Genomic DNA, 25,185 nt, shown 5'->3' with positions numbered 1-25,185 from the left:
CTGTCCACCCTTTTCCACCAAGCTCTCTGCCCCCTGCACATATCTCACGTGTATTCATCCTTAATGTTACTTATATTATGACCCTTGACTTCTGCTTGGGTTTAGTTAATATGGAGCACAGGCAGGGGTTTGGAAGGAAGGGGAGTGAATACAGGTGTTTGGGGTCTTGGCTCTTTTCCTGGGAAGCCCCAGGGACTGGCGACGCCTCTTAACAGAGGGTTAGGGCTCTTGGGCTATACAACCCTCCCTTCTCCCAGTTCCCAGTAGCACCTTCCTCTCTGAAAGCCCCATTGCTGGTATTCCTGAGCGTCTGCCTTCTTCCTTGTGGTTTCTTTTTATCCTAACTAGAAAGAAAAGCTAGAGCACTACAAAGAAATGGCAACTACACTGTCAGCAGAATCCTCACAAGTCACAACAGAAGCCAGAACACCGCGGAACAATCTCTCCAGAGTGCTGAGAGGAAGACGATCAGCTTGGAACCGTGCAGCACTGTTACTCAATAGCAAGCCGCACATAAAGGCAGTTTAAGGTGAGCAGCAGCCAGGAGCATTTACCAGCAATGGTCTCTCATTGCAATAAATAGTCTTAGAAAATAGCCTAGCTACAGAAAATAAAATGTCAGAATCAAAGACTTTGGCAAAGTGGCTGATTATAAGATTAATACATTAAAATCAATAATATTTCTATACACCATTAACAAATAGTTTGAAAATGTTATTTCAAAAGAGAGACCGTTTTGAACAACTACAATAAAAACGAGATACCTAAAAATACAAGTAACACAGGATGTAGACAGCATTTATGGAGCAAATGTTTAAACTGTATTAAAATTCTCTTAAGAAGAGAGAGAGACATTGTGTTCGTGCATACAAAGATCATAATCAATATTATTAGAGGTCAAATCTACCCAAGCTGATCTAAATGAATCAACTTGGATCTGATTATAGTTTCAGTCAAAGAGAGTGACAGAATTGGGAGAGAGGTGTACAAGCATGCTGATTATTTCTTTCTTATACAGACATTTGGGGGGACTTCCCTGGTGGTCCAATGGTTAAGAACCTGCCTTCCAACGCAGGGGACACAGGTTAGATCCCTAATCAGGAAATAAGACCCCGCATGCAGTGGAGGCAACTATTTTCATGCGCTTCAACTCCCAACCCCGTGAGCTCTAACAAGAGAATCCCATGAGCTGCAGCTAGAGAAGCCCCTGCTCACCACAACTAGAGAAAGCCTTCGCCACAATGAAGACCTCCCCTCCGCAAAAGATACATTTTTTATATATTTACATAATCCAATGTGTGCTCAGTCACTCAGTTGCGTCCAGCTCTTTTCAATCGCCTGGACTGTAGCCCGCCAGGCTACTCTGTCCGTGGGATTCTCCAGGCAAGAATACTGGAGTGGGTTGCCATGCCTCCTCCAGGGGATCTTCTAGACCCAGGGGTCAAACCCATGTCTCCTGCACTGACAGGCAGATTCTTTACCACTGCACCACCTAGGAAGCCCACATATAATCAAATACATACATATATATATTTATTTACATATATATTTGGTATCAAGAAAATCAGAAAGCATTTTTTTAAAGGAATAGTTAATAGACCTAATACTGCCAAGTGGTCAAAGACAAGAGAACCAGTTGTGAAATGTAACCCAGAGTCTCTAAATGACCTTGGCCAAAACAGTTTCTCTGGAGCTGTGGGGATAAAAGCCCAGACTACAATGCAATAGGAACGCATAGGAAATGTCAACTGTCTCCTCTAAGAGGCTTGGCTCTCTCATGGAAGAGAAGTGAGCACAGCTGGGGCAGGACACACAGTAGAGAAGGGTGTTCTATCTGATTTTTGAATTTTTATTGGAACGCAGCTGCGTTAAAATGCTGTGTTAGTTTCTGTTGTATGGCAACGTGAATCAGCTCTATGTACACACATATCCCCTCTTTTTTGGATTTCCTTCCCAGTTAGGTCATCACAGAGCACTGAGGAGAGCCCCCTGTGTCACACAAAACCGTTCTCATTAGTTACCTATTTTATACAGAGTGTCAATAGTGTTTGTGTTAATCCCAATCTTCCAGTTCCTCCAATCCCTCCTCTTTACCCACCTTGATATCCCTTCATTTGTTCTCTACATCTGTGTCTCTATGTCTGCTTTTCAAATAAGCTCATCTATACCATTTTTCTAGATTCAACATATAAGCAATATTATATATTTGTTTTTCTCTTTCTGACTTACTTTATACTGCATGACAGTCTCTAGGTCTACCCATGTCTCAGCAAATTGCAATGTTCTATTCTTTCTAACATGTGAAAATCTTGTGTGTGTTCACTGCTAACTGGAAGGAGTCTATGAAGCAAAAATACAGGAGATAAGAAATGATGGCCAAGCAGAGAGCCCTGAGATTTCAGAAAGAAACAGGATTGAGTGCAGAGGTGTGGTGTTTAGCTTAGCCAGGCAGGAAAAACGAAAGAAGGGTGGTAAGATGCAAGAGTACAGTAGATAGGTGAGTTATTAAAGGTCATGCTTTCTTTGGGTTCTCCTTTTACTGGAAACTAGTGGTAAAAGAGCCTAAAAACACACCCTTCCCTAAGGGTGCCTAACTCATTTTCCAGTGCCTAACTCTGATGCTGGTAAATCGAGTAGTAAATTCAAATGGATGAGCAGGAAAATCTCAGTACCTTCAGAGATTTATTCCACCAGAGCGAGGTCACAAATAGCTTGGTGGTGCCATGGAGCAGAGTCCTCAAGTCTAGACCAAGGCTATGACTTGGCATTAGCGGCTCTATTTGAGTCTACGAAAGTGTTCAGGCACACGAGCTTTAAGGGAAAAATAAAGCAGTAAGACCATGCAGCTCCAAGTGCCATGGCGAAAAGGAATTGAGAGTTGTCTGCTTTTGCATATTAACACATTAATCTCCCCCACGGGGGCGCAGCTCCAGTAATTTCTCTGTAAATGTCTTCTACAAGGATTCATAAGGGTGAAGAAAGACTTCTTGCTCCCCATTCATTTCAAGAACATGGCTCACGCAGATCCCCTCATGCTTTCAATGAATTACGATCAGGCTGAAAACACCAATTTCACCAAACACATATTTTTCCTCTTTCCAAGATTAAGCCTCTATGTTGGGTGATCAGCGAATGAGCCGCCCCATGGAGACCAGCAAATAAATCTGCAATGGTCATGCAACGCTGCCTCGCAACACCACCTTCCATTAAGAAACATAAGATTCTTCATAGACTGAGATTTAATGCATGTTTATCTTAATGAAGAGCTGTCACCCAAGGAGTGCTCATTTTCTTCCAATAAATTGTTCTTACAGTACAGATAAAGTCCCCCAGTATCTGTACTATACGCAGCCGTGGCACAAATAAACCTTAGCAGCATTGGCACCATACGGTGTAAACAAATCCTCCCTAAAAATAAAATACATTTCGTGCTCAAGATATATCTTCTAAGACAGCAGGAGGGAAAAGCAATCCAGCCCATGCAGTGGTTTTTCTACCTTGAGCTGCCAGCTTCCAAAGAGGGCTTTCACCAGCAGATTTTACAGAGGTGAACACTGATTTCTACATATGGGAGGTGTTCTTGTAGAATGTTCAGTGACCGGTAAAATTCTTAAGTGTGCTCCGAGCACATAAAGTGACCGTGTAAATGAAGCAGACTGGATGCCACAGCTCTCATGAAAAACACAGCAAATGTCCCCTTCCACCTAGGATGTTTTTTAGGCCACAAAAATGTTGACTAGAATATTCAAAGTATATGATTAAAGATTTCCAGTCACTGAGCAACTTTATGGTCATACTCATTATAGCATCTCTAGGTAGTGTGTGTGTGTGTGTGTGTGTGTGTGTGTGTGTGTGTGTGTGTGTTATATATAATACACAGCCCTCAACAAGGGCTTCCCAGGTAATTCTAGTGGTAAAGAACCCACCTGCCAGGAGACGTAAGAGACACAGGTTCAATCCCTGGGTTGGGAGGATACCCTGCAGGAGGGCATGGAAACCCACTCTAGTATTCTTGCCTGGAGAATCCCGTGGACAAAGCAGCCAGGTGGGCTAGGTCCACAAGGTCACACAGAATAGCACAGCACAACATATGCACAACAAATGGATCCAACCAGAACTAAATTGGGCTTCCCTAGTGGCTCAGACAGTAAAGAATCTGCCTGCAATGCAGGATACCCAGATTCAATCCCTAGGTTGGGAAGTTCCCCTGGAAAAGAGAATGGCAACTCATTCCAGTATTCTGGCCTGGAGAATCCCATGGACAGAGGAGCCTAGCATAATCACTATTTTCCCCAACTTGAAGAAACAAATGGCAAAGAGAAGGATCCTTGAAGATATCTCCAGTGAAGATACCTACATTGTTTTTAGCCAGCTTCCCTCTTCCAGGTCTGGAACAATCACCTTGGCCATTCCTGACCACGACAAGGAGAGTATGCCGTGCTCCTGGCACCACGGCTCAAGGGTGCATTTTCCTCTCCTATCAATTGAAGCAGAACTGAAGAGCTCGGACATGGAACTGGAAAGAACATCAGGCTTCCTCTTACTTCTGCAGTTGATATTCAAAGAATCAGATTGCAAGAGTACGGTCCTGAGGGGTGGATGCTTAAGGAATTTGCTCAGAATTCTGGGTCTACCATTTCCTCAATGAACGACTGCAAGCATGTTTGATCCCTTTCCTCTCTGGCCTCACCATTTTCACCTGTAAAATGGGGGTAACATCAGTGCCTAGCTCAGACAATTGTGGGATGTGAAAGAGTTAATGTAAGTAAAACACTCACAGCATTCAATAAAGGCCAGTGATTATTAGTTTTATCAGGATAGAGGAAATATGTGAGTTCCCATGAGGATTTATTTTTTTCCAATTTAGTTCAACCTTTTCTTGCTGATTCTCATGGATAAGACAAGGGTGATAAAGAACTCTACAAATTACTTTGCCTTAAAAAATACACAGTTGACCCCACAGTTCAACAAATAGTTTGTAATTGTTTCCCACAGCCTACCTGTCAAAGTATGATCAACATTTTCCTGGGTGTACTTTAGCAGGTTCTGATGCAGCAAAAATTCCTAAGAACAGATAATATTCAAGGCAGTGTGCTTGGCGAGTGCCTGGTTTATGGTGGGCTCTGCACAAATGTCATCTCCCTTCCCTTCCTCCACTCTGTCTCTCATCTACTCTCATAAACCCACATGCATGAAGGAGAACACATATGCATACATACACACAGAGCTTTCAAAGGCCAGAGTCTTCCTAGTGTAGCAAGAACTTTACTTACAAAGTTCTTTGAGACCTTCATCAAGAAGGAGTTTTTTTTTTTTAAAGGCATTATTTTTAGATTAGTCATTTTATTATTTCCTTTCCTTTTCATACCCTAACACCTTTAAAAACACAAGGCCTTTTTCAGCTAAAATAAGCCCAACTCTGCTGATTATTCATTCATCCACAAAATGTTTTTGAGACCTACCATGTGTGGTGCATTCTATTGGGTACTGGGTCCAAAAGATAAACTTAAGCTACTCCCCATTCTTGATAAATTTATAATCTAGAGGAAGAAACTGTATAAAAATCAAAGGCACAGAATACAATCACCAAATAAACCAAAATCAAAGGCACCAAAATATAAAAAGAAAACAGGTAAAAAACAAATTTCAAGATGGAGTCAGTGTAATTGTGCAACTAGTATCTATAAGCCTAGATTTAAGCAATTTGCATTCCACAAAGGAACTTCCTTGTTTTCATTGATCGATCTTGTCCATAAGCATATTTTTAGAATGTGATCTCACAAAATACATCCATACTAATAAAATATTTTATATCTACTTTATACACTAGGATTTCATTTAAAATTTAACTGTAAAAACTTTAGAAAATACAATGTTAGATGACTACAATGTAGGCATTCCTCATTCATTCATACAAAATAAAAGGTATTAATTATAGTAATAAAATAATTTGAAGATTTGCTACTCATTATGGCCTGACACGGTGTGCTTTTATTCTTACTGTATTTAATCCTCATAACATCTGTGTGTGTGTGTGTGTGTATCAGTCACTCAGTTGCATCTGACTCTTTGCGACCCCACGGACTATAACCCGCCAGACTCCTCTATCCATGGAATTCTTCAGACGAGAATACTGGAGTGGGTTGCCATTTTCTTCTCCAAACATCTTTATAAGGTGGGTGTTAATGAATCAGTTTATAGATAAGGAGGCTATGGACTAAAATTCATCAGGGTGAACGGTGAAGCTACATAGTTTTCTTGATTACAGGTTAAGCTGTAACTGAGTCCCAGATGATCATTCTGAGTAATCGGAATTCCATCAGTGGTTGTCAGTACACTTAACACCATGCTTTTATAAGTGTATTTTATAAATTATAATTTATAGTTTTTGCATACAATCCTACTTTTTAAATAAAAATCTGTGAGATAATTATTACTATCTATACTTAACAGATGAGAAAATCAGCTCAGAAAGGTGACAATGACTTTATCAAAATCACTGTAGTCTATTTTTGGAGGAACAAAGGCTTACAGTAGGTCTTTATTTAACAGCATTTTAAAATACTTTAGCTGAAGAATTGATGCTTTTGAACTGTGGTGCTGGAGAAGACTCTTGAGAGTCCTTTGGACTGCAAAAAGATCCAACCAGTCCATCCTAAAGGAGATCAGTCCTGAGTGTTCATTGGAAGGACTGATGCTGAAGCTGAAACTCCAATACTTTGGCCACCTGATGAGAAGAGCTGACTCATTTGAAAAGACCCTGATGCTGGGAAAGATTGAGGGCAGAAGGAGAAAGGGGCGACAGAGGATGAGATGGTTGAATGGCATCACCAACTCGATGGACATGGGTTTGGGTGAACTCCGGGAGTTGGTGATGGACAGGGAGGCATGGAGTGATGCGGTTCATGGGGTCGCAAAGAGTCAGACATGACTGAGCAACTGAACTGAACAGTATTTTCAAAGCAACACGTATCTTTAGACGTATCTAAAGCTAGAACATGTGAAGACAGAAACAAAAACACGCCTGTGAAAGAAAGCCACCAGCCTTGTTTGGTGGGCCCAGAATTCTTGTCTATCGGGTCCTACCCATGATAGTTCACCCAGACAGTCTGATGGAAACCCTATCACATCAAGGAATTGTTATATTTGTATCCAAAATCGTGGGACTTGGTAGTGATTTTAAATATTCCAATATGTGTTTCTGCCTACAGCACCTCAGATCCTGTACTGGTTAGTATTCATATCCTCAAATCTAATTTGTAAGGCATAGTACTTTAAGCCAAGTTCCAAAACATGTCTTTTACATTAGTATTGAACTACTGTAAAAACTCGGTATTTTTATATGTGGTTTTACTGTAAACCATCTCAAATCATTTTTGCAGGTACTCAGGGAATAAATTATGAATAAAAAAGCACATAAATTAAAAAAAAAAACTCAGTTTCTACCAGCAAAGAACAACCTGAGTCTAGATTTTGTACCTTCTCTGGAGTGATTATTATTCGTAGAATGTTCAAGTAAAACTTTTATGTACCAAAAGCTCTCTCCTTTCTACTGAGTACAACAGATTATTTGAAAACTTCTACCTATTAATCTCTATATACTTTTTAAACTTTTGTGACAATAAGGCAAACAATCAGTCCACTTGCCCAGGTCTCTTCAGATTCCTGCACTGAAACACACATTGGTCTAAGCAAATCAAAACATTAGTCACCCTCGTAGACAACAGACTTGGGGTTGACAAAGGGGGGGAGGTTGGGGGAGGGATAAGTGGGAGGTTGGGGTTGACAGATGTAAGCTATTAAAATAGTTCAGTTCAGGTGCTCAGTTATGTCCAGCTCCTTGCAACCCCATGGACTGCAGCATACCAGGCTTCCCTGTCCATCATCAATTCCCGGAGCTTGCTCAAAATCATGTACATCAAGTCAGTGATGCCATCCAACCATCTCATCCTGTGTCATCCCCTTTTCCTCCTGCCTTCAGTCTTTCCCAGCATCAAGGTCTTTTTCAAAGAGTCAGTTCTTCACATTAGATGGCCAAATTATTGGAGTTTCAGCTTCAGCATAAGTCCTTCCAGTGAATATTCAGGACTGATTTTCTTTGGGATACATGGGTTTGATCTCCTTGCAGAATGGATAAATAACAAGGTCCTACTGTACAGGACAGGGAACTACACTCAATATCCTATAATAAACCATAATGGAAAGACTATTTTTAAAATGAATATATATAAATATATGTATGGGGCTTCCCTGGTGGCTCAGTGGTAAAGAATCTGCTTTTCAATGCAGGAGACTTGGGTTCAATCCCTGGGTCAGGAAGATCCTCCAGAGAAGGAAATGGCAACCCATTCCAGTAATCCCATGGAGAGAGGAGCCTGGTGGGAGTCCATGCAATCATAGAGAGTCGGATTGACCTAGAGACTAAACAACAACGTATATATGTATACGTGAATCAGCTTGCACTATAGCAAAAATTAACACACTTTATACTTTAAATAAATAAATAAAACCTTGGTCATCTAAAATGGTGCATGGAAATAGTTAAACTAAAGGTAATTTCTTATACTAAGAAAGTAGTTTTCAGTGACTCTTTAAAGTCATTTTTAAATTATGATTAATGTTTATATGCTGGATGCAGAAAATACTATGGAGATATAGGTCTATAAGGGTTGGAATCCCAAGTCAAGTGTCACGTGATTTATGGTCCCCATTGTAGTGTGTTTGCCCTGCCCTGTCTACACTGGTCAGTCTTTTTCTCTTTCACACACACACACTTTTCCTCAGCATCCCATTACCTGAGAAATTTTGACAGGGAAATTTAAACCCATGGGAGAAAGACTGTCCTGAGGCTTTGAGAGGATTGTCCTCACTGCGAGTGCATCATTGCTTCAAGCATTCAACTGAAAAGAAATATAGAAACCTAAGCATGGAAATCAGAAAATCTTAACAGAAGCAAATCATAAGAAATACTTTCACTTGTTTTTATTTGTTGTTGAGCTCAATGATCTAGTCTATGAAATGGAAAATAAATGTTACTAGAATCGGACTTAGTGACCCATCCATAGAGAAGTCCCTATAGTTTCAAACACAGAGATGAACATAGTTCTTACCACAACCCAGTGTCTGTAACTTAAATGTAACTGACACGTACAGGTCACTGTGCAGAATAATTACCACTGAAAATAATATAACTGGAATCAGAGGTATGGATGAGCAGGGTAAAGACACCCCCCCACACACACAATACTTCTCCCCGTTGTCTGTCTGCAGCTTCCTGAGACAGGGCACCAACAGATGTGGGGTTCACTGTGCATACTCAAACGCTCTTTGCAACCCCTTGGACTGTGACCCACCAGGCTCCTCCATCCATGAGACTTTCCTGGTAGGAATACTGGAGTGGATTGCCATTTCCTCCTCTAGGGGATCTTCCCAACCCAGGGACTGAACCCACGTATCCTGCACCTCCTGTCCTTAGCCTGAGATAAACAAGTCTCCGCTTCAAGAAAACCTGGAGGACTCATGTTCATAAAAGCAAGGCTTTCTCTTCTGCATGATTCCAATATGCAAATTGTTTTATATACCAGGGTCAGTGGAAGAGAGCTGGAGTATAGAGCTATGTAGCATTTTTAAAAGACAGAAACTAATTGTGTATATGCAAATTTTTCTGGACATTCATTAAAAATATATATATATATATATATCACTGGAGTACAGACTTAAACAAATAAGCTACAACTCAGGCTAGTTACCAAACCCTGTCAATGCATTATAATGTGCCAAAACTGATGATCTTGGAGGTACTTTAACCAGCTTTGACAACTGGAAACCAAATATCAAACTGAGCAATGTTTGCTGGATTGTATTTTTTAATATACAAGATATTATATATATACTACATTTGAACAATTTTATGATAACTCCTTGGTAAGCTGTTGAAGAAGTAGAACTACTGCATTTTGATGCTTTAAAAATTTACACTGAATGTATCTTCTTAGGGTAATTTAAGAAACTAATTTAAAATTAAAATATGTCTAGAGAAAGGTTATAGCCCAGTCATGGGAAAGGGAAGCTTTCAAGCCTCACGTGCCCCTCCCTTTCCTGGACAATGAGATGCCATTAAGCCAAACACTGAACAGGAAGGAGCAAAGCTCAAGTGGGCCCATGGTACACAGTACATATTGCCTAACTCCCTGGTCATTTTGAAGAAGGAATCTTGAAACAAGAAAATACTTGTACAAAGTGACTGATGTCTAGTATGGTTCTTAGGGATTCCCAGGTGGCACAGTGGTAAAGAATCCACCTACCAATGCAAGAGACGCCAAGAGATGTGGGTTCTATCCCTGGGCTGGGAAGATCCCCTGCAGGAGGAAATGGCAACCCACTTCCAAATTAAGGGAAGAATAATTTAGGTAAATGTCAATCTGTTTTATAAATGAGAAAGTATTGTCTAAGTAAAAAAAAAAAATCAATGGAAGAAATATGCCATTCAAGCTACATATTTTCAACTTTCATATGTTAAAAAATATAAGAAAGAAAAGCAATACAGATAACAAATGATAAATATACAGTATCATAAAAAACCACTAAAATTGATTAAAAGAAAATCAAGGTCCCAATATGCAAACAGGAGAAAATATAAATTGATATTGAAAGTACAAATGAAAATAAGCATTTCAAAAATGCTCAGCCTCAAACAGCAAGGACCTAGTGAATATAGCACACTATACACATTGTATGCTATAGCTCTATAGAATATAGAACTATATTCACTATCTTGTAATAACCTGTAATAGAAAAGAATATGAAAAAGGATATACATGTGTGTGTGTATATATATATATATATATATGAATCACCTTGCTGTATACCTGAAACTAACACATTGTAAATCAACTACACATAAAATAAATAAATCAAATTAAATTTTAAAAGTTGGATCTTTGAAACAAAATTATGTTCAGCACCACTTAAAAAAAACAATAGTGGAAGAATGCAGTACTTTAAAGCCTAGGCTTTACAGTAAAATCAGTCTTGGTCCAAGATCCAATTCAAGCACTTACTAGTTATGTGACTTTGGAGAAGTCACTTAACCACTCAAAAAAGTAAGTTCCTAACTTTTAAAATGGGATGGTAATAGAGTCCTCCTCTTAATAGCTATTGCAAAGATTAAATGAGCTAATATAGATCAAGTTCTTATGCGATGAATGGCCTATACAAGGCGCACAATAAGTATTCTTGTTCTGTTTGATATTGTTACAATTGTCTTCCTCACTCCAAATAACAAACTTAATAAAAAATAACCATATCCCTCAATGCCGGTGAGGATGGAGCTGTGACTATAGTACTTCCAGGGAGAATGAAACAGGTGCAGTCTTTGAAAAAAATGCAGTTTGGCAATATGTATGAGGAATTTTTGAAAGGTTCATACTTTTATCCAGTACATTATTTCTAGGAATCATCCCTAAGAAAACAGTAAAATGATAGACAAGGGATATTAGAAAATGAGGTCATACAGAAAAGATTTATCACAGTGTGTTAAAGGAAAAAAAAATGCCAATAGTGTAGAAGTCAAAGTTGTAGAAATAGCTAAACTAATGAGTGTGATTTGTATGCCTAACCATCAAACAGCAACTAAATAATAACCAAAATTTTAATTAAAAAAGAGGTTAGAGAAGTGTTTATAGGCTGATTTTATTTTTAATTCATTGCTATAAGCCAAAATAGAGCTTAGCACAGTACCTAGCACATAGAAGTGCACGCATGCTAAGTCGCTTCAGTCATGTCCCAACTCTTTGCGACCCTAAGGACTGTAGTCTGCAGGCTCCTCTGTCCACAGGATTCTCCAGGCAAGAATACTGGAGTGAGTTGCCATGTCCTCCTCCAGGGCATCTTCCTGACCCAGGGATCAAACCCACATCTCTCATGTCTCCTGCACTGGCAGGCAGGTTATTTATCATTAGCACCACCTGGGAAGCCCAGGACACAGGAGGTGCTCAATCAATTCTGCACTGAATTGAACAACAGAATTCTAAGTGGAACAAGTCAGAAGACATTCTCACACACACACACACACACACGCACATACTATAATCTCAACTTTTGTAGAATGACAAAATTCTAGAATCACAGGATTCTAGGAACAAATACGATAAAATGCTAACAATATGTCCTTCAGTGATTTTTTTCTGCCTCTTAAGAATCTTCTCTACTTGCCATCTTTTTTCCCCCGATAGAGAGCTATTACATTTATAATCTGGGGCAGGAGGCGGGGGGGAAAGAGTAGGAAAAAAAAGAAAGAAATCAACTGGAAGCCAACTGGCTCAATTATTTCTTGTTACACTATTCTGAGTATGTACCATTCTTCACTCCCACCCAAAACATAAAATGTGAAATCAGAATATGAATAGCATGAATAAATTGGGAGGCAGTCTTTAAAACACCACCCAGGAAAGAAAACATTATAGTAAATTTCAAAACAGCCAAAAAAATTATGTGTCTTAGTATTAAGAAAATTATACAGGGGCTTTTTGCCTATATAATCTATACATATGAAAAATATGGCATGGCATAAACGCTTTAGATACAAACTACTTGTTTTCTCTACCATGGAATTATATTTTCTCTTACATAATATCACAAAGATTTACACATAATGGTTGTTGTCAATTTTTTTGAAATCTGAAGAAATTCTATTCATTTAAAATTTCAACTCAACACAAAATTCAACAGGTACATTTTAAGAGATTCATGGTATTTTCAAAGGTGGGAACCAAACAATTTCTCAGATTGCCAAATCCTTAAACACACTCACCAGGGGTAATTAGTTCTAGAAAGTGAACTGCCATGTCAGCTAGACCATATAGTGACCTGGAGTTATGACTGCTGGGCCATTGGCTGGATTCACTGAAAGATCAGTTTCCAGGACCATATGATTCAAATTCACACTTCAGCAAAACTATAGATTACTATGTGTAAGTAATTTCAGTAAGTTCAGACAGATGGTAAAGTCTTGACTCATGCAAGCTAAATTCCTACATGCCAAGGGCCTGCTGTATCTGCCTCTTTAGAAGTAAAATGTTACATAAGAAAACTGTGATGACAAGGTATGCAGACAGTCAATATTGGTTTTAATCTAACAAGCCTAACGCAGTCTTTGGTTTATCAAGCACATACTAACAGCTACCTACCTACCTACCTAAGGAACATTACTGAACGCTTTTAAAAAACATATCTTTATGTATTCATTTTTGGCTGCACTAGGTCTTCGTTGCTGGATGCAGGCTCAGTCGTTGTGGAGCACTGGCTTACTTGTCCCACGGCATGTGAAATCTTCCAAGGCCAGGGATCAAATCTGTGTCCCCTGGACAGGCAGGCAGATTCTTAACCACTGAACCACCAGGGAAGTCCCTATTGCACACCACTGTTGATTAAAAAAATATGACCAAGAACCTAAGTTGAAATCTATTCCTTAATGATTCAGTCTGCCATATTTTCCTGAAACAAATTTATAATTTGTGCATCATTTATCTCATGCCGAGATTCGTAATTTTTTAAGGTGAAATATGTAGTGTTCGTACTTCAGTAATTTTTTAAAATCGCCCTTCATATGATACCTATTTTTGTAAATAACTGCTTCACAAGTATATTTTCTTTAATAAAACTTCTAAGATTTGCTTCCAAAAACTGCAGGGAGAGGAAAAGTAAGTGAGATTGTAGATGAAACACGAATGGCCGTGATTTGACAATTGTTGAAGCTGGCTGATGGGAACGTAAGAGCTCATGGTACTCTTGTTTTACTATGTTTAAAATTTCACATAGTAAAATGCTTTCAAAGAAGTATTATTTCTTAATTACGTCACTTTACGCGGATCAATTTATCCCTTGGTTTCCATTCCCACAACTGCTGCGTCCAACAAACGTGGCTAAACTACCTACCATATTGATCTTGAAGAGGTTCGAATCAGGTAGTTATCCAATGCACAGGTCCCCTTCCGGTGCACAGATGATGGAATAAATTTTAATTCTGCCCTGGTCCATGATTTAATCATTCAGCCAAAGAAAGGGATGCCGACATCCAGATTAACCAAGAAGTGGGCTGGATAAATTTCAGCTGTCACAATAAAGTAAATTACACTGCTACATGGCTAATCCAATTTGGTCACTGTGGTGGCCAGGCCATCACTATTATAGAGGACATTAGGGAACTGCCAAAGTGTCAGTGAGACTATCTGCACCTTTTTTTTTCTTTTCTGCATTGTCCCAAAGGCAATAAGACAGAGGAAATGAACAATTACAGCCTTCAACACTTAGAAAAAAATTCTGCTCAGCCTGTTTAATGAGAGGATTAAGATTAATGCAAATGGTTAATACAACGTCTGTTTTCGAATGACCATTTGCCAGGGGTGGGTTTCTATCGTGTTCACTTAATCTTCTTTTTCCCTTTCTTTTACCCGGCCATAAGCAGAATTCTGGCACGTTTAGGTCAATTAACTCCTAGCAATGCCTCACATAAGCAGACCTCACATAAAAGCAGAGTGTGTTAAATATTACAATCAAATCTTTAAACTATTACAAACAATAGATCTTCTAAATATACTGCTACTGCTAAAGATTCAGCTGCCTGTTGATTTTAATTTCATTAACTTGCTCATGATATAAATAAATTCTGTGTAAAAGAAAAGCTTTAATAATAAATATATTGCAATTATTAATAAAAGGACTCATAGCTACTAAGCATTGCATAGTGCCACCTAGTGGTAACTGTCTCCTCTCCAAATGGATGCCTTCTGAAAAGCGGAAATGTTTTATTTTAAAGCAAACTTATCCAAAAAGACAGCTCTAGAACATACTTATTCACAACTGCTAAAAGGAAGAAGGCAATTAGGGAGAAATGAAATTACACATACCATAAAATCATCACTGTCTCATAAATTTAGGTCAAAAAAGATTTTATTAGATTAGTAAATATAAAAAGTTATGGATTTTGTTAATGAAGACATGAAATTTTTAAAAGGTTACTTTTTAATACTATGAATCAAGTATGTAACCTATTCTATTATGAATGCGATATACACCAGTACTCAAAGTGGAATATGTGGTTATCTAGCAAGTTTGGCATATAAAAACACTCAAAAGGGCTTTATATGATGTTAAAGAATCACAAATGATACTTTTAAGCTTTCTTAAGGTCATATACTCCCTCATCAACGGGTTATCATTTCAGTTTAAGATGTCGCTGGTTTTTAGTTATACTTTATTTTCACAGCAGTGAATAATTTTTGTGGTTCAGATGTGCTAATTGCTCAAACCTGTCTCTGATCTTTTGACTATAAGAGTAAAAGACCCAAGAAAATGAAACGAGAAACATGTGACAGACTGGATTAAAGAAAGGGTTGCTATAGAGAACTTGGCTATGGTTAAAGGAGTACATTTTATTTGCTTTACAATGGTAGCCCCCAGTCTGGTCTACTTAATGCACTGCAACTACTTATCTTAAGAACTAAGGTGAAAGGTAAAAGACTCACATTTCTGTCACTTGTTCACTGCAGCGAAAAATGCTCAGAGGATTCCCTTTAAATCATTGCTGCTTTACTTAAAAAAAAAAAATCACAGTCTCTTTAGAGACCCAGAAAAATCTCAGGTTCTCTTTTTAAAGTACTTATCATCTATAAACAATGGCTGTATTAAAACAACTCACATATGGACATTTTAAAGAACTATATTTTATGTTGATCTGGGGAAGCTTTTTTCATTGTTGTTACTCTGATCACTCAAAATGAGTGAGTATTAGGGCTTGCCTGTATATCCCAGGAACTTCTCCATTCTTGGAAACGTTGAAAACAGACACATAGCTCAGTAATTTCAACACGAGGCCTACTGCAGAGCTTCATGTTAACAACCAGAAGGGCCAGTAAAGACAGGAAGAAAGGTAAGAAACAAATGAACAGAGGGAAGGAAAGAAAGAGAAGGAAAGGAAGCAAGGAAGACAGAAAGAGAGGGAAGGAAGCAAAGGGAGAGAGGGAGGGAGGCAGGGGAGGGGGAACAGAGGAGAAGTTCTCCTTGCCTCCAACCTCTTGAAATCATTAATTTAGATAATTCCCAAAGGAATCTCTGATCAAAGCCACATGATCTAGACAACTTCTCACAACTTCCTTTAATCAGCTTAACCAAATAAATGCTGCCAAGTCTGTTCCACTTAGTCTATTTTGAGGTCTATTTTGGGGTCTATTTTGAGGCCTCTACTGCACAGTAAGGACACCTAGCAGGCATGGCTGCCAATGCAGGAGACAGAATTTACTCAAAATATTGCAATTTAAGAAACTCAGTTTGGAAAACCTGATTCAAGAACTCATTTTACATTGAAATTCAACTCTTCATACTATGCTGGGGTTATATCTGTCAGTGTTCAGTAAAATTACAATCAGTTGGAAAAAACAAAGTCTGAAGTTTCAACTACTGGATAGTCCTGGGCCTTGTGGTATACCATGTATGACAAGCTACTTCTAGGAGGTAAGACAGCAATTACAATTGTGCCTTATGTAAGGAAAATTCCACAGGAGATGCAGGTACACAAACAAGATAGTTAAATAATGAAACTTCACAGGTATTTTAAAACGTTCCTGCTAGGCCTACAAGGTCATGGAAACATATAAAGTAAGTGAACTAACAAGTCTTAATCCAAATGACAATTATACCTGAGACTCTGAAGATTCCTTAAAATTGTCTCCCTTATCTTAATGTGTTTTTAGGTACATACATACTGCATTTTAGAAAATAAAAGCTATGTGCATCTTGCATTCAAGAATGCAATCATAGCATCATTTGGATTTGCCTGAAAATAAATGTTTAAACTGAAATTATTTGTCTGATAACATCATTTATTAGCCTGAATATGAAACTGTGTATATTTATGTGTCCTAAAGAGCTCCATAATCAAAGATTCCTAACTCAATATTAAAAAGTAGTATCAAAATGTCTATAAAACAGATCCCCTGGGGCTTCAGAAAGATAAATAGGACACATTGAAAAAGTAAGGTATGGAATACAGAAGAGACAAGTACAGCTTTCAAATAAGTGGATATTAATATTAAACTTGAGATTATTTAAAATGGCACATTTCTAGCTATTAAAATTCCCATAGTTATGAAAGACAAGAATTTACTCCACACAGATTACAAAAATTATGATATTTGTACATATAATATTAGTACTGGCTGGGGATTTTGCACTATCAAATTAGAAAATATAATAGATATTCAGTAAGCATTTCACTCACTAATTATCTCATAATTTTTTTAACTTTGTATTCTCAGATGTCACCTGATAACTGACATCTATTCAGTTGCTAAGAGATACAAGATCAGTCTGCACTTTTTTCTTTGTCTTTAGGAGAATCACTCTCTTGGATTTTGTCTTAAAGTAGTGAAAGTTACTTCTGTCACCATGTGGGGATTAATATTACTTGTACTAGAAGAAACTCCCAGGTCTCAGAAAGGAAATGAATTACTTTCCATTTGCACAATTTAGAACAAATATCTGGCTTTTCTCTAAGCTTAATGATTTTTCCATTTCACACAACTCAAATATAATAGCATTATTTTATAATCAAATTTAACTGACGAGTCTGTGTTATGAGTATTTTGACAAAACTCTTCTGAGATATGAAGTCATTCAGTCAATTTACATCCCCAAAGTGAAGCTCAAACCCAACATAGAAAGTACTTCCTGCCTATAACTTTGACCATGTGTTTCCTTAAATAGCTGGAAGAACAAGACTAAACTTGGTCTCTTTGGTTTTTCTTATACTTTATCAAAGAATCAAAAGCAAAACAGAGTTATAAATATGTACATCTTAACTGGTCATTAATTTATCACAAATAAGTATTGATTTGCCTAATCACAGAGAATAATCTTTGAAAATAAGAGCAGTATTTCAATCAGCACGTAGTATTCCGAACACTAAGGATCTAGACCCTCTTCCCATGCACAGTTCATAACCTTTCAAGGACAATGTTCTAAATCACATTTTAAAGAAATACCCTGAAAAAGCATTCCATTGCAGTGGTATTGTACATTACTACAGATCCAAGAGGTTCAGTTTTTAGTGCTCAAGTACCTATCAGGAAGCCACTGATCATTTACTCTAATTTTACCTCAATGCTTTACCTTACTGGAGTACACCACAAAGAAACACAAGGTAATGCATTTCTTTGTCTATTAAGTAAGGCAATGCCCACTTACCCAGTCCTGTTTTTACTTAACTTCTTGCACTAGCCAGCTGCCCTCTTGGTGGTTCCTTGCACCTTCTATGCCCGCTTTAGCACAGACAGATTACTACTATTACTGTTCCAGGATCCACTAAGAAAATCCCTATTACAAGCAGGGTCTTTGAAATGTAATCCTATGCTTACAAACAAGCTACCTAGTGCCCTTCTTGAGGTGAAGAGGACAATCGACTCCCCTGCCTGCCAGCTTTTCGCTTAGTTTATAGAGCCACACCTTTACAAACAAGTTCTATCAGGAGAGGAAGGAGATATGCAAAATGTTTTAACACCTGGAGAGAAGTCATAATCTAATGACCTCACAGAACACACCTCTGAAAGAGGGAGGAAACTTCGCTTGGCTGCAGGGGTTAGGGGGAGACGGGCAAAGTGAATCTGCATCATTAAGACAAGAGTAATAGAAAAAACCTCCCTGGTTTTTAAGTTTGGGGCAGCAGCAGCAGCAGCAGCAACAATCTAATCAATATGCATATCCTCACCCTTATAAACCTCTTGTCCCCAGACAGTAACTGCCAGTGCCTCTCCACAGCGTAAGGGCAGAAACCACCCCCTAAAAGGGAGATTTCAGAGGCATCGGGAGAGGCCAAAGCAGGTACCTGGAGCTCCAGCTTTCTGATCTTAGTCCCAGCTGCAAGCCCTGATAGTCCGTTCAGGAACCAGCCCCTGGCTCCTAGCATCCCCGGCATGGCCCTCTCTGCCAGAGGTGCCAGCGCGCCCGTGGACTCTGCAGCGCAGTTTCCAGACGCCAACCAACCATTCTTCCCTGCCCGCCCCCCACAGCTCCCCACCACGACCACGACCCCCCGCCCTCCAGCCACTGCCCTCGCTTTCTAACCCTTTTCTTGAGACCTCTCAAGAGATGCTTGGTGGCCAAGAAGAGACGTACCCCGGGCTTCTTTGCCAGAATTGAGTTTCTTGGAGTAGGATGGGGGTGGTCATGGGGGGCTCAAGGGGGTCAAGAGGGGCCTTTAGGAAAAAAACAAAACTTGGGGCAACCCAGACCCCAGGATCAATGATCGTTACTCCCACCTTCCACCCCCTGCCCTTGCCTTGAAGACGACTTCTCGCTAGGCGGGCGGCGGCGGCAGCTTAGCCGCCGGGATGGGGCTGAGAGCGCGTCCCCCGGGCGCCCGCAGCCTCGTCAAAAGGACCGCGAGGGTGGGCGCAGCCTTGGAAGGTCAGTGAGCTCTGAGAGCTCCGAGTTAGCGCAGGGCCCAGAGAGCGAGGGTGAGGGGGGACGCTGAACCTGGACCGGCGCGCGGCCCGGCCGAGGGGCTCCAGGCCAGAGGGTCCGCGGCTGTCAGGGGTACCCCGGCAGCCCAGGTCAGCCCGCACAGCACACCACACCCCTCAGGATCGGGGCTCTGGATGGGGCTATCGGGGCCGCCAGGCTGAGAAACTTGATGCCAGACAGACAAGCTCTGCCCCCCGCACCCCGCACCCCAGCCAGGACGTGCCCCCGCGCTCTCAGTGAGACCCGCTCCAACGGCCCCGACCCCGATCCCCCACCGTCACCCAGCCCACCCCGCCAACGCCCCCTCCGGGTCCTCGGGGCCCCGGCGGGTAATTACCTCTCCCGGAGGCGGAGCGGGGGGCGGCAGCGGCGGCGGCAGCGGCAGACACTTTTAGTCTGACTTTCCGGCGTTCGCTGGTGAGCCTGTGAGCGCCGAGCAGGAGCAGTAACCTGCTATTTATAGACCGGAGCCTCAGCACCCGGGGCTGGGAACCGGGAGGAAGCGCGCCGGAGGCGCGGCGGCGGCGGCGCAGGGCGCAGGGCGCGGGCGGCGGCTCCCGAGGCTCCCGCGCCTCCCTCGGGCTCCCGGTCCCGCCGCGCTCCCGGCTCCCTCACCGGCCGCGCGCGCCGGGAGAAGTTGTCGCCGGCGCGGCCGCCTCTCCGGCGGCTCACACGCCCCCTGGCACAACCGCTACTTTCTGCCCCCCGCCCCAGCCCTCCCTGCACCTCCTCCTCCTCCTCGGCCCTTTCCCAGCGGTCTCCTCCCGATGTCACCGGCGGCCGAAGAGAGGCAGCGACGGCAACCACAGCGGCGAAACTGGCGCAGCTCGCTTCCCGCTACCGATGGAGTGGAGTTGGTGACCCGGCCGCCCAATCCACAACGACCCCGACACGCGTGCTCCGTGGGAGGCCTCCCCGCTCCCCGACCTCCCCGCTCCCCGACCTTCTGCCGGGCCCCTCTGCTAGCGGGGATGGTCCCCAGGCTGCGCTGCTGGGTTCGCCGCTGCGGAGCGCTTTAGGGAGCAGCGACCCGAGGCCGGCACACTGCTCCTGGGCCACCGAAACCGCAGGGTTTTTAAGCCGCGGGAGGAGGCGTCCCGGATCCTGGCTCAGACCCAGGATCGTGGGGTCGGGAGAGAGTGGGAGGAGGTGTCCCCCTGTTCCCCGGACTTCTGCCTGCCACCGCCCTGGGACCCCCGTCTCTCGCCACTCCTCCGCCGTGGCCCAGGATGAAGTCGAGGGGAGGAGACCTGAGCACCGGCGAGGCTTCCAACTCAGCTCGGTCCCCCGCCACCCACCAACAGCCCCCACGTCGCGGCTCGGTGACTGGGGCCGAGCCGCTCCCAACAAGCATGTGACATGCCTTGAGCAGCCCGGGCGCTTGGGGCCAGATCTACACTCATCGTTGTTTGGGGTGTCGGGAAAACAGGGTACGTAATCGCGCAGGCTGCGCGGAGGCTAACTCTCCTCCACCGCCTAGCCGACAAGCCCGCGGGCGAAGGCAAGCAGCCGGGCTATTCCGGGTTGTGGGGTGTGGGGCAAACAGCTCTCCCCATCTGCGCCTTACAGGTGCCACCTGGCGGTTTCCTTGGAGAGGTTTCCACTCAGCGGCTCAAAGGTAATGAGGGTGTCGGGAAGACGAGGGCCAGTCCAGACAGGCACCCTCAAGCCTTTCCCCTCCCAACCAGCACTTAAAATTTACATTTTAAAAAAGAAGTGAGAATGCTCATACGGCTTACAGTTTGTTCCGCAGAGACCGCACTCCCCAAGTTGGGATGGAGAAGTCGATTTGGGTAAGTCAGGACTCAACAGTCACACAAAGCCGGAAGCTGGAGCTGCCCCCAGCTGTCACCTCTGCTGTCACTCCCTGCGTCTAGGCGTCCCTTCGCTCCGCAAGCACTGAACTGCCTCTAGAGTCGAAGCTCTGCCTATGAGAGCAGAGACTTGGGGGTTTGGTTTTGTGTTTTCTTCCCCCACCCCCCAACCCCAATCACTCTTCCTCAGAACTTGGAACCACGCTTAACGTGCAGTTGCTTCCATATATGTTAACAGAATGAATTAATAAACATTATGGACCGGAAACTGCTTGGCCCATTCTCACCCTGCAGCCCTTCCCCTTCTTTCTCTTCAAGCTCTTTCTGCTACACTCAGCTACCATCGCAGGTGAGGTGGATGGAGAGAAGCCAAAACAAAATAGGCAAGCAATCCATGCTGGCCCTGGAGGATATGGATCATACCTGAGGAGTCCATTACACAGTGAAATTTCCCCTTCATGCAGTAGTACAGAACACACTCCTCTCAAGAAATAAAAAGAAAAGAAAAAAAAACAAACAAACAAAACCTCTGTCATACTTGGGACTTGATGCAATGGATAAATCCTGTTTGTAGAGATCTACTGGCAAGATGAGGCAACTTTATCACTGGGCAAGAGTTTCAGCCTTTTTTTATTAAAAAAAAATACAGAAATAGCAAAAGAATATCAGAACATCAGGGTGCCAGAGCTTTGCCACTAAATTGAAAAGATGTTTGGCATAGCTGTCTTATAACTTTTGAATGGAGGGTGTCAGAGCTTTGCCACTAAATTGAAAAGATGTTTGGCATAGCTGTCTTCCAACTTTGAATGGAGATTTGGGTGGATGGGTGTGGGTGGGGCTGGGAGGAATATGCATGAAGACTGCCACAGTGCCAGAAGTATTAAACCTTTCCTTCTAAAAGACAGAGCCGTAAAACAGATGCAGCAACTGTCTTTGTGGAAATGAACACTTCAAGTGAGATACCCAAAAAACCCTCTTATAATTAAAACCAAGACATTCATCATGCTGACCAAGACCTTTTACAGACCATTCACAGGGCTGCTGGGGAAAAGGCAACATACCTATGCATATCATCTAGGAAGTTTAAATTCTAGGCAGAGAGGATGAAGCAAATACATGTACCACATGACATTTTAAAAATCCATCCATCAGCCTGATATTTACCTTTTTTAGTTATTTGGCAGTGTTTCTCTTGAATAAGCCTAGCAGATTCAGATTCTTCTATGGCTTATTAAACTCATTCAGCATCCACTTTTACAAACCTTGGACTTCTAGCCACTTGTGCTCTCAAAACATAACTCCATTTGCCAATGAAGGACAAAATATTTTTCATTTCCTTTTGATATATCTTTATAGGGACACAGGTCAAAGGTGATTCCCAGTAGTTACGTTGCGGTCTAAAGCAATAAAATCACCACAGAATCTACAGGGCTGGCATTACACCCTCCTTTTTCAGGGAAGTAGCTCATGCTTTTTCATTGTTCCTAGAGATTTTTATTTCTGTTGAGATAGCTATGGTGCAAGGAGGACTCTCCGCTTTTGTGAGCCTTCACCATGAAAAGTCTCCTCTAAAATATAGCACCAAGTATGGCATAGTGGTTTTTTGTTTATCACATCAGTTTATTAATACTAATGGTAACTTTGTAGGTCAAGTCAGTTTTCATCCCAATTTTTGAAAACTTAGTATCGGGAGAGCTGTTTTGATATTCCAACAATAAGATCATCTCTTTTGTGTTCACATGTGTATGTGTAATTAAATCCATGGGAGATGTTATTAGAAATAGAAATTTGACCCAACTTCAGTAAAAGGGGTGGAACTAATGTAAAGACACTTAGCTATCCATGTAATCCAAGGATAAGAATGGAACTGGGTGTCAGTAACAACTTGGAAATAGAGACAGGCATTAATGAGTTTCTCTTTCCTTTTCTCCCCCTACCCTACCTCCATTCTCTCTCCTCCTTTGCTCTCTCTCCCCACTTTCTCTGCTTCTCTGGTGTGCACTGAGTTACATGATTACTCATAGGTCTTGGACTTCATGACCCATGGGCCAGTTCCAAATTCTCAAGGAAGTACCATGATTGACTGCCAAACTCCAATCCAGACAATCCTGGCTAGGGGGCATGGTCAAGTTGCATTCCCATAGCTGCTACTGTAGCACTCACATGGATAATAGTGGTAGGCTGAGGCAGGAAGGGAAGGAAAAGACTCCCACAACATGGGGAGGGGTTCCTGACCCCCTCCCCTGACCACTAGCGTCTCTGGCCATTTGCTGTTCTCTGAATAATGGCACAAAGGCAGAAGGAGGTGGGGAGGAGAATGCGTATGCATGTTTAAATCCTGAGTGACAGACAGTGCCTCTTGCTCATGGGGATACCCTAAGATGCTGGTCCCACTAAAAGTAACAGAATGATTTTATGATCACTCGACGTGGGACTAGATGAGCATGAGGACAGAATCAAGCATTTCACAGAGAGTTTACTTTAGCGCCTCTTTTCATGGCAAATTAAATAAGAGATTTTTTTTTTAACTGAAGGAAATGAGTGTGACATCATTTACATTTATCAAGGATAAACATTCTGCATTCTCATTTACATAAGAGTGATTTCTAAAATGTATATAAATCATATATTTGAAATCGAATCATACATCAAATATAATTTGATGGTGAATTGTAACATTTTTTTCTGGTCAGAAACCACTTTGAAAATTTGAAGAGGGCTGTGGACTTTCCGTAGAAAAAAATATGAGCAGATGTACACATTTCTTTTTAAATTTTATTGAAGTATAGTTGATTTACAATATTGTGTTAATTTCAGCTGTACAGAAAAGTGACTCAGTTATACATATGTTCTTTTTCACATTTTTTTCCATTATGGTTTGTTACAGGGTATTGAATATAGTTCCCTCTTCTACACAGTAGGACCTGGTTGTTTATCCATGGCATATATACTAGTTTGGATGAACATATATTATAGCGGGATGATAGCTAACATATTTATTTGACATCTGTAACTTCACATATCGTGTTTCCTTTGAGTTCCTCCAACCAATCACATCTGAATAAAGGAAACAAGGACTCCAGATTCTTCAACAAAAGATTCCAAATGCCCAGTAAGTCAAAAAATTGGTCAGGAGGACTTTCCTAGTGGTACAGTGGTTAAAATTCCGAGCTCCCAACGCAGGGGGCATGGATTCGATACCTGGTGGGGGAACTAAGATCCTGCATATGGCATGTGATGCAGACCCCCCCAAAAAATAGTTGGTGGTGGGGAGTGCTGGAGCATATGTGAACTTGAGGAAAGAGTCCCGCCACCCACAACTCCTGCCCTGAAGAGATCCAAATGAGTGCAGGTAAGGCAAGAAGACAGAGCTCTCAGAAGGACAGGAGAAAGTATCAATGGGGAGAAGCTAGGATTGCTGTTGCTGCTGTCTAGTCACTAAGCCGTGTCGGACTCTTTCTTTGTGACCCCAAAAACTGTCACCTGTCTGGCTCCTCTGTCCATGGGATTCTCCAGGCAAGAATACTAGAGTGGGTTGCCATTCCCTTCTTCAGGGAAGATTCCCAACCTAGGGATCAAACCTGTGTCTCCTGCTTAGCAGTCAGAATCTTTACCACTTGCCACCTAGGAAGCTCGTTGCTAGGACTCTCACAACAAAATACTCCAAACTAGCAGGCACAAACAACAGAAATAAATGTCACACAGTTCTGGAGTTTGGAAATCCAAGATCCAGATGCTGGCAGAGCTGGCTTCTTCTGAAGCCTCTCTCCTTAGCCTGGTGACGCCCGCTTGCCTGTGTGTCCTCGCGTGGCTTCCTGTGCACCAGCCCTGCTGTGTCTCTTTTTGTGTCTAAATT

General features: G+C 41.7%; 2 protein-coding genes across 14 annotated transcripts in view; one reads left to right on the top strand and one right to left on the bottom strand.

Moving 5' to 3' along the window:
• The window catches only part of INPP4B (inositol polyphosphate-4-phosphatase type II B), an 887,198-nt gene extending 867,070 nt beyond the window's left edge, over nt 1-20,128 (bottom strand). For 6 of the 13 annotated variants that reach the window (XM_060400640.1, XM_060400639.1, XM_060400641.1 and 3 more), the window contains exon 1: nt 19,853-19,946. The gene's annotated coding sequence lies outside the window, so the exon portion shown is untranslated. Of the gene's footprint in view, nt 1-8,795; nt 8,901-19,852 lie in introns of all 13 variants that reach the window. The other 7 variants (XM_060400642.1, XM_060400644.1, XM_060400643.1 and 4 more) reach the window with 2 other exon arrangements.
• Nucleotides 18,966-22,000, top strand: LOC114108871 (serine/arginine repetitive matrix protein 1-like). Its single transcript, XM_027956959.2, has 7 exons — nt 18,966-19,086; nt 19,338-19,508; nt 19,728-19,909; nt 19,979-20,945; nt 21,085-21,133; nt 21,257-21,308; nt 21,648-22,000. Exons 1-7 carry the CDS (start codon nt 18,966-18,968, stop codon nt 21,822-21,824), a joined length of 1,719 nt encoding a protein of 572 aa, XP_027812760.2. The 3' UTR covers nt 21,825-22,000.
• The last annotated feature ends 3,185 nt before the right edge of the window (nt 22,001-25,185 follow it).

This window comes from Ovis aries, chromosome 17 (genome assembly GCF_016772045.2).
Source record: "Ovis aries strain OAR_USU_Benz2616 breed Rambouillet chromosome 17, ARS-UI_Ramb_v3.0, whole genome shotgun sequence".
In the NCBI taxonomy this organism is placed as follows: domain Eukaryota; kingdom Metazoa; phylum Chordata; class Mammalia; order Artiodactyla; family Bovidae; genus Ovis; species Ovis aries.
This window is presented reverse-complemented; position numbering and strand designations above follow the sequence as displayed.

What these genes read in the sequence shown, in the direction of transcription:
- LOC114108871 (XM_027956959.2), top strand. Translation starts at nt 18,966, where the DNA reads ATGGCCCTCTCTGCCAGAGGTGCCAGCGCGCCCGTGGACTCTGCAGCG. An exon ending in GCAGGGCCCAGAGAGCGAGG is followed by an intron (nt 19,509 to 19,727) that starts GTGAGGGGGGAC and finishes CCCGCACCCCAG; the next exon opens with CCAGGACGTGCCCCCGCGCT. An exon ending in TGGGGTGTCGGGAAAACAGG is followed by an intron (nt 20,946 to 21,084) that starts GTACGTAATCGC and finishes TGCGCCTTACAG; the next exon opens with GTGCCACCTGGCGGTTTCCT.